General features: G+C 36.6%; 1 protein-coding gene and 1 long non-coding RNA gene across 2 annotated transcripts in view; one reads left to right on the forward strand and one right to left on the reverse strand.

Moving 5' to 3' along the window:
• SON (SON DNA and RNA binding protein) overlaps positions 1-10171 on the reverse strand; it is a 34234-nt gene that overhangs the window by 12495 nt on the left and 11568 nt on the right. Inside the window, 4 exon segments of the mRNA XM_032276599.1 lie at positions 5668-5856; positions 6035-6181; positions 8096-8256; positions 9956-10171. The exon segment at positions 9956-10171 is cut by the window's right edge and continues 4 nt beyond it. Of these exon segments, the coding sequence (XP_032132490.1) occupies positions 5668-5856; positions 6035-6181; positions 8096-8256; positions 9956-10171 (713 nt within the window).
• Positions 830-5159, forward strand: LOC116550589. Its single transcript, XR_004268494.1, has 2 exons — positions 830-1049; positions 4491-5159. It is a non-coding gene; the product is annotated as an uncharacterized LOC116550589 (long non-coding RNA).

Below are 10171 nucleotides of genomic sequence, written 5' to 3' on the forward strand. Positions count from 1 at the left end.
CTCAAAAAAAAAAAAAAAAAAAAAATTCATGTCCCCTAGGCCTACCTTACATGGTTTGTCAGGTAGGATTATCAAGGTAATTTTCGAAGGCACACCTCAATACTGCCTCATTAACCTTCTGACATTTACTTTGCTTTTCCTAGCAGTCTCTATAAATCCAAGTGTTAGGGTGCTTAGACATAAATAACAAGCTTTTATTCTGAAAAGGCTAAAATCTGAGAAGATACTGGGGAAAATGCGTCTACCCACTTAACTCTCCTGAGTCCTAATTTCCAACTATAAATTAGCTACAAATCTATTCGTATGGCTCTAAAAAATAACTTTTCTAGAATAAAACTAATTCTTTCTAAGTGGAAAGCAAACTATTATACCTGTAAAAGTTTTACTTTTAGCCTTCATTAAGCAGGTAACCTAAACGCCTCACCATTTATCTCCAGAATGAAACTCTTCGAATCTTAGTGTTGCATATTAAATTCACATGACTCTGAAAGGAATTTCATTATAGCAACCTTGATATGTAAATAAAATTTCATAAAACTTCATTTATTCTTCAACACACTTACCAAGGGAACTGCAAGTTCATGTCAAAAATTTATTACCAAATGGTAATTTGACTATTAGTTTCATATTTTTACCTATTTATTTATTTTGAGACAGAGTTTCACTCTTACTGACCAAGCTGGAGTGCAATGGCATGATCTCAGCTCACTGCAACCTCCGCCTCCAGGGTTCAAGCGATTCTCCTGCCTCAGCCTCCTGAGTAGCTGGGATTACAGACACACGCCACCACGCCCAGCTAATTTTGTACTTTTAGTAGAGACAGGGTTTCTCCATGTTGGTCAGGCTGTTCTCGAACTCCCAACCTCAGATGATCCACCCACCTCAGCCTCCCAAAGTTCTGGGATTATAGGCATGAGCCACCACACCTGGCCATATTTTTATTTTTACATGTGAAAACATATACTCAAAGTAGAATGTATCAAGATTATCTTAACCTCTTAAGGATCCTCAAAAGTTTACATCAAAAAGCCTGTTTTCAGCCTTTCAAGGTAACTCAAGTTATACAAAAAGGCATGAAAAGCCAACTACAATCCCCAAACAGCAAGTTATAAGGGTCAGACCCAATGTTACTTATCAGTATTGAAACACTCATAATACCACAGCTACCCTTTAGAGCATCACTGTCCAGTAAAACTTCCTGCAGTGATCACTACTGAGCACTTGAGATGTAACCAGTGTGATTAAAAACCTGATTTTTCAGTGGCTGGTAACTGCTGGACAACAGAGCTTTAGAATCTTAACTATGCTTTAATATTCAGAAACTGGAAATGTAAGAAAGGCACCAAAAATGATGGTAAAAGGCTCTTCCAAAAACTGGGAAAAAGAGAATCTTAAATCTGTAGAATACTATTACCAAGCTGTCATCGACAAGCCTTAGTTTCTACCAATACACTATAGATTAGCATGTTACCTAATGTATAAAAATGAATCTGTGGTAATATTCTAGGTAGGATAATGGGCAACTATTTACAGACTTTTCACCTTTGCTCTAAGGTGAAATTGACATAAAAAGTATCCTGAAATATAATTCTCAGGTTAATAAAAACTGCCCAAATTCTTTACTCTCCCCCCCTCAGCAACAAAGCAGACAACTGCTACCTATAAAGCCTACAAGGGTGTCTGAGGCATAATGAAATTACATAATGCAATGGCACCATGTAACATGCATTTCATGACCTATATTATACATATCAGTGGGCCTTTTACATTTTTCTCATTTAGAAAATTCTTCTAAATCAATTTACTCCTTTTGTTCACACAACTGTTGACAAAAAGAACAAGTATCTTAAGAGACTTCTTAGAACATAAGTAAAAGGATATAAAGGAGCTAAAGATATCTGTTAGGATGGGGTGAGTCAGATAAAGAAACACCTATAACCAGAAAATTATTTTCTATATTGGTAATTATAGATATCTCAAAAAAAGACATAAAACTTTAAGAAAACAGACCTAGAGTAAAAGCATTTGGTCTGTATAGAAAACATGATTTTAGACTATTTAGCAAATATTAAAATATAAAGAGGCTAATACATAAAAGAGCAAAATAACAACTACAAAAATAAAAGCCACAGAACGTCCCAGTTATGATGTGTTTGGTTGGCTTTAAAAAGTGAATTACAAATCTTTTTATTGTATCATAAAAAATTCTCCAGTGTATAACAGACTAAATGAAGTACAACGGGAAAACAAAAAGATAACCTACTAAATGGTTCAGAGAAATTCAGCGTTAACCACATAGGAGAATCTAGGAAGAATTAATAACAAGGCTGTGTATTACACATTCCAGCAGTGCTAGGACCTGTATGTGTTTAACTTCCAATTAAAATTTTCATTTTACTCCAGGAAGTTTTCCTATACATTTAGAACTTATAAATTAAAGAATGTTTAATTCCATTGGGATGTGAAAATATTATTTGGTAATACAAACCAGCAAACTACTTAAGATAAAGATGATGTTAATACCTAAGCATTCACTAGACCTTAACAATACTACCTCTGGACCCCTAAAACATTTGTTTGATACTACACCCATGAAAACTCCACACTAATGAGTGAGTTATTACTCCACTTATGTCAAAGATTACATTCTAATCTTCTACCCAATAAATCTTTGCTAAGTTTATTACCAAGAATTAATGCCCCTGAGGACTATTTTTAAAATATTAGTTATCCAACATTTTTATTTCACTGTTTATAAATCAAATTCACACAAATACGGTGAAAGTTCTGTAGTCACTCCTTACTGAGGATGATGCTGGCTGGTGTCTGAGTATGAAGACGATGCTATGGCAGTACCGCACACAGTCTGATGAGTTGTTTTTCCATAAGAAATGAATTTATGCTGCTCCATCCACAATGTCTATCCATTCATACTCATGTCAAAGAGCATTCATATGCAAGACAATTGGTGGGATTAAGGATTATAGCAAAGCTAATTCATCCCTCTTCGGGAGCTAAAATCTGTGATCTTTGCCTAAATGTTTTATGCTCAAGAACAAAGAACCACAAACTCCATTTATATTTATTAAAATGAAAAAGACTGGTAGATAAAAATAAAAGATACTATTCAGTTCAAAGGGTGACCATTTAAAAGAGCTATCTCCTTTTACTCTAGAAGCCTTCATTTCAAACTCTAACAAGGAAATCAAAAGGGTCAATGCTCCCATAAAATGTTACTGAAAGTATTTCACATTTTGTATGTCTCTAAATAATAAACATTGATAATTGTATAAATAATAGATTCATGACTTTTACCTTCTATAAATTTTAAATTGTGACACTTTCCTCTACATGTTTTAACATTATTGCCAGGTAAAAGTGCAGAGATATGAAAGCAAAAGGCAATCCTGTCTCTTTGCCCTAGTATGTTGGGATTCTTGTTTAGAATTAATCTGTATGTTCCTTTGAGTCTAATCTTCTAAGTAACTTAAAGAGGTTATATATCAAATAGTTATACATATCGTCCCAAAACAGACATCATCTGCTTTATTCATTTAGCCCTTTGAAAAGAATTGTTAAATAATTTTACCTTCTAGGATTCTTCTTTGGTAAGAAAAATTTTTTAACAAAAAAATGTCACCATTATTTGTTTCAACTTTTCCCACCAGATTTCTTAAGAATAATTATCCTCAACCTTTAATTAAAATCTGACAACTTTTGATGACAAACAAGGCTAAGGCACCACACTCAGTGTTAAGATTGAAAATGGCTGAGTACTGAATTTCAAATACACACACTCTCTCTCTCTCTCTCAAAAAAAGTGTAAGCATCAGGAGTTTCTAAGCACTTTCCCCATAGATGAACTGAAGAAATTCAAAAGGGTTATGCTCACTTATCTTCTCAGGAAGATCCCTTGGAATTCTGCAGTATTTGTTAAGTCTTCACTTCATTGGAAAATATTTGTCATACAGACTCTCTCCCTATTTTTTCCCCAACTCTTTGTTAACTGCTTACTCTGCAAGAAATTAACTAGTAAAAGCATACATATTAGGATTTCTAAGTAAGTTTGTTCAGCCCTCTTGCATGGTTTATATTCGGCTACTACAAGAAGATTAAGTCAGCTGCAAATGTCAGTTAACCTTTCTCTCTTGAGATATGCAGGTAGCCTGATTTGGGGATTAACAATTCAAATGGTGTCACTAAAACATTATCCAAACCAACTATCCCGCCCCTCCCGACCTTAACTGGTGATGGGACAACTTGCTTCATTTGTTGAATCTCATGGGAATACAGATTATCACCATTAACTGAAAGTTACACTGGCTAGTTATCATGTCCAACTTCACTGTATAGAAGTTGTTCCCTCAAAATGCTGCAGGTCGAACAAACAAAAAGTGAAAATGTCACCTGTGAATAGCTTGGGGGAAAAAAGTACTACTATCAAAAAGTTTCTGATTTGGGTTCTGTTCACTTTCTGATTTTATAAACAGGATTTATTTGTAGAACTGGAAGTGTTTACTGGAAGATGATGATATGGCCAAGCCAAAGAAGGGAACCTGCAGTGAAGAGTACAGGTGTCTCTTGACCTACATATCCCAGAACTGTAAGAAAAACGTCCGGATGGGCATCAGATATCTAGTCCAGTCCTTGGACAAAAGTCTGGGCTTTGGAAACCAGGGGCAAGAGGTGATGAAAACTAATCTATAGTATTTAAAATTCCCACCCCCCTATTAAGACTCCACCCTCCCACATCCCCCAAGCGTGATTTTGCACAACAAGTTAAATAAAAGTAAACTGTTTATTAAAAGATACAGCAAAGGTACAGATACAGAGATACATACAAAGATACATATATATATATATTTACATATATATACAGTCTTGCTGTTTTCATGTGCACTATATTTAGCAGCACATTATTTAATCAGGCGGCATTTTAATGGGGTTGTTTTGACACTTGGCATTATTAAGATACAACTATAGCCCCATAGAAATTTCAAGGTGTGAATTCCACTTCTCCGACTTTTAATAGTAGCAAAGAGGGGAAGGAGAAGGGAATGGAGTACCAAGGCTGAGCATTAGGTTAAACACAAGAATTTAAAAGGGCCAAGGTAGCAAAGGGAAGGAAAAATAATAACTAAAGGCTATCTGACAAACAACCCAGAGAAACAGTAAGAAACCATCATTAAGGGCAATGGGCTATGTACCCAAGATGCTCACATCAGCCTACAATGACCTTTTCCAATCCAGTTCTTGTGTTGAACCTGAGGATCCGCCCCTCTCCACTCAATCCCTCCACCCAATAAATTTGCTACCACCAAAATCTAGAGCTATAGAGCCTTGAAGCAAATCGGGAAGCTAAATAGTTGTACCTTGGACTACCTTCCCACAAGTGCAGGGAGGGCCCAATGTTGGGTAGGGATGTGATAACACTGTTCTCTGCAATTCGATGCTTTTCACTTTGTGGCTTGGTTCCACAAAGTGAATTGCATCGAGTTACTGTCAAATGAGAAGCTGCGGGTTGTTTCATCTGTCGTCTAACCCGGCCCTGCCGTTTAACCCGGCCCTAAGAAGAGTGAAACAGAATCCAAATCAGATATAAAATAACAATGAAATGGCAGATTCAGGTATAAAAAAGGAAAAGTACATAATATTTCTCCTACTTACCTCAGAGGGCAAATTGCTGCTGAAAACATTATCATCATCTTTGTTTTCTTCACCATTTTTCTCTACAGGAACCCATTCTCCATAAACACTATCTGCTTCTTTTTTCCGATGTTGAGATCCGGATGATACAGGGAATTCTTTTGTTAATGTTACCTGGCTTTTTGGTGGAGTTGGCTTTGCTGCAGCAATCTACAAAATAAAGTGTTTCTTAATTAAAGCTCCATATAGTATAATCTGAAGGAAATTATATTGTCCATTATTTCTCTCAGTATTTAAAACAAAAATTAATAAACTGAATTCCACTTGGTTTCATTTAAATAATTCCACAAGTTACACTGTTTTACCAATCCATAGCACTAATACTCACATTTAGATTGAAAAAAATGGGTTTGGGTTCACTGAGTTTAAAGGGATGATGATAAAAAGGAGGTTCTTCTTCCTCTTCATCCGAAACATGAGGTTTATTCACTATTACATCATCATCTTCTTTACTCTGTGCGATCTGTTTACATTTCTTTAAAAGTAAAAACAAACAAAAGATAAATCTTACGCTTTATGTAGAACATGTAATTTCTTAGAATCAAAACCATATAAAAGCAACTTTCAAAAGTTAAACAAGATTCATGATAGGTTATAGATACGTGACTTGGCATATCAACTACTATTTTACACACTCTGGCTGGTCAGTCAATAACATTTATTGAGCACCTACTATGTGCAGAGAGAGCACTGTACTGGGCACTGTCTGGGGAATACAAAAAAAAAAAAAAAAAGAAGAAGACATGGTCCCTGCTCTCAAGGAGCTTACAATCTAGAACAAGAGAAGGAATACATATACATGAAATAATTGAATGCTTTTACAGAGCAACACAATAACAAGTGCAAACTGATATAATACAAACTGAGTACATAAGTGCTAAAAGAACAAAGGCTTAAGAGAGAATAGAGTCAGGCAGAATTAAGAGAATCAAGGAATATTCCTTGAAGACTTCTAAGCCAGAATTTCATAGTGAAGAATAAAGACTGGTAGGGAAAGGAAAAATCATCCTAGTCAGGTAGTGGTAAAAGGGTGAGAAGAAACTTAGAGGGGACAAGAAGGCTGAAGATGGGGCTAAAAACAGGAAAATACTGAGTGTCCAAAGCATTTTGGATAAGGAGCTTGAATTAGGTAAGCAAGCAATAGAAGCTTTTACAAGGTCCTTAATTTTTTTACGAAAGTTGTAATTCATATTTTAATAAATCTAAGTGAGGAAACAGATTCAGAAGCTTTACATTTTCCCAAATGTATGGCAAAACAAAAGATCTGAAATATTTGCAACAGGATTAGATAGCAACATGTCTCTCCATAAATGTTTTGTGGGTTGAGTTTAAAGAGAACTTAAGAAAGGAAAATAAGGCATGATGGAGAGGGTGCAATTGATGAGGTCTGACACATAAAGCAAAGTCAATTCCTTCCGAGATGCAAAGGAACAGACTCCATTACCTGGCTTTATAAAAACGTCAAGAGTAAATCTGGGTAGACCTGTCTCTATACAAGCAGTAGATTTAATGACATCTATTATCAATCGAAAATATTACAATAGGATAAAAAGCTCATTTCGCCAAAAACACAGAGTATATTAAGCTTGTAACCAAGGGGAACAGAATATATTGACAGTGGCAGGCTGGCATAAGGCTAGCCAATAACAAGTTTCAATATATGAAACAGTGTGGTATTTCTGGATCCTAGCAGCAATATTTCAGCATCTCCCCCCTCCCACCCACACCAAAAAAATAGTAATAATAATAAAACAAAGCCCCAAAAAAGCCTCAATTGAAAAGATCAAACTTTTAAAAACAAAAATAGGTGTGTTTAAAATATATATGTTACTGCCAAAACCCGAACCGCAGGAAGAACTGATAATGGCCGGCCATTATCGCTAATGGCTGGTACCAAACAGCCAAAACCCGAAATGTTGATGCGAAAGAAGTTCCTTTCAGGCAATGGCCAGCTATTCTTAATAATTTCCAAGCTCCGGTGGCAAAAGATCATTTCTGAAGATTGTCTGTGTCTTTGCGTATATGCAGTATACTCGTGGCGATCAGTGAACACGTCGTGAATGGAAACGAAACTGTAGGCGAGCTTCTGCGTGTTGCTCACTCAACACCTCCTCCATTCAAACGAACCGTCCCACTCCTCAGTCAGTTTGGCTTCTAAAACTGGAAAGCAAAAGTAATGGGAAGTAACTTTTAGCTAGCGGAGCTTAGCCATCCCGGATAATGGCCTGCTAAACAGAGCTTCTGCCGCTGCCACATCTGTATTTCGGGTTTTGGCCACTCGGTGCCAGCCATTATCAGTTCTCCCCACAATTCGGGTTTTGGCACGCTCCAGAGTCAACATCACTGGAATAATCCATTTAAAAATGAAAACAAATTCTGCCTAGCTTACCTCCGTTAGTTCTTCTATAGTAGCTCCTCCTGACTTTTTAGCAACTTTCTCTTCTATAGTAGGTGGAGGTGCAGGCTTCAGGTTTGGCGGTAAAGGAACACCAGCCTTAGCACACATGGCAGCTGCATTAGCTTTGGCTATTTCAAGTAATTGAGCCTTATCTGTAAGAAGAAAAATATAAGCTACATTTTTCCTAAAAGGCTGTACATTTTATATTTCCAAAAGTCTAACAAGCTAACAAAACTAAAGGCATCCTAGGTCCATCGAAGAACTTGGGTATCTAATAAAAAAGAAAAAAAAAAAAGGAAAAAAACTATAGGCAACAATATTCTGCTCTGAAGTTATAGCTGTGACCAAACCACTGTGGTTCAAAGTTTTTAAGCAGTGGCCTCATTCAAAGAATTAAGTCCACACACTGAGCTTCCCATTCGAATACTACAAAAAACAGATTACTACACAACTACAATCACCACCCTACTACACGCTAAGATACAAACCTGCCAAAGCCAATTTAAATCACTCTCTGTACCACCTCTTATTTTTTTATAGGAGACAGAGGTCTCGCTGTCACTCAGGCTGGAGGGCAGTGGTGCCATCTTGGCTCACTGCAACCGCCTCCCAGGTTCAAGCGAATTTTCCTGCCTCAGCCTCCCAAGCAGCTGGGTCTACAGGCACGTGCCACCACACCTGGTTAATTTTTTATTTTTAGTAGACACGGTATTTCACCGTGTTGGCCAGGCTGGTCTTGAACTCCTGACCTCAGGTGATTGCCACCTCGACTTCCCAAAGGGCTGGGATTGCAGGCATGAGCCACAGTGCCTAGCCTATGGGCCATCTCTTCTAATAAGTTGTCATTAAGTCAGAATTAACATTCCTTTTCCCACTGTGTTTCTAAAGCACCTTATCTCTATCAGTATTATAGTAATGACATTCTACCCTTTTTTAGACAGTGTTACTATTTGGTAAAAGAGACATGTATGCATTTTACTCATGTCTCCACCAACTTGTAATCACTTGAGGAGTTACATACTGTTCCTCTGCTTTGAATAAAAAACAAAAAACTTCTGTTGAACTGAATGCAGATTCTCCCTTTTTAATCTCAACCTGTTTTTCTTTAGACAATCCTGGCCTAGAAATGTCCAATATACTGGGATAACGATAAATTATCCATACTTACTGTAGGTAATCATGCATATCAATCAAGTTTTAATCCTCTCTGCACACTATTTAAAATCAGGGGAAATTAGAGCACTTATTTTTAAAGTAAAGCAGAACAGATTATTAAAAATCACTCTGATCTAAAATATTTAACTTTATTTACCTGGTATCATCTACCCAATTAAATAACCCCCACATTCGAAATTCCCTACTCACTTCCATTACCAACTATACCAATCAGAATTACCTTCGCCAACATTTAACAGTCCTATAATGCCATTTTAAGATATGTTAACTTATTAAAAAAGGAACATTGTAATTTTAGGCTTATTTCCAAGGATGCATGTTAGAATACATACAATATCAATCTAAGCATATACTTAGCTTGTTTTTAATTTAGCTATAGTTGTACATCTGCTTCTGCTTCCCATCTTTAGCTATGGCAAGATAACTGAAACAAAATAAAACATTCTAGTGTGGAAACACCTTGGTTCTACTATACTCCAAAGCAGATCTTTTTAACTCCAATTACGATACACTGATCCTGGTATTTCCTAAATACAGGCCAACTTATTCATAAAAACTTAACAACAAAAATATCCTATACCAATAACTAAATATTTCACTTGACTCAAAATCAGAAAAAAGTAAGGTTCAGAACATTCTGTTACAATGCCATTAAATTTTAAAATAATGACTCACCCAAATCTGTCAGACGTTTGGGTGATCTGCCTCTCTCAGAAGACCGGGATCTTTTACGACGGATGGGAGATCTGCTAAACCTTCTTCTCAAGGGTGTTCTTGATCGCCTTAATCTGACTGGTGATATACTGAAGCTTCGTCTTCTTACCACAGACCTTGATCTTCTCCGGCGGCTGGGGGTGCGGCTCCTGCGGCTGGGGGTGCGGCTCCTGCGGC

This window comes from Sapajus apella, unplaced genomic scaffold, assembly GCF_009761245.1.
Source record: "Sapajus apella isolate SASKATOON/1434 unplaced genomic scaffold, GSC_monkey_1.0 scaffold8, whole genome shotgun sequence".
Taxonomy (NCBI): Eukaryota; Metazoa; Chordata; class Mammalia; order Primates; family Cebidae; genus Sapajus; species Sapajus apella.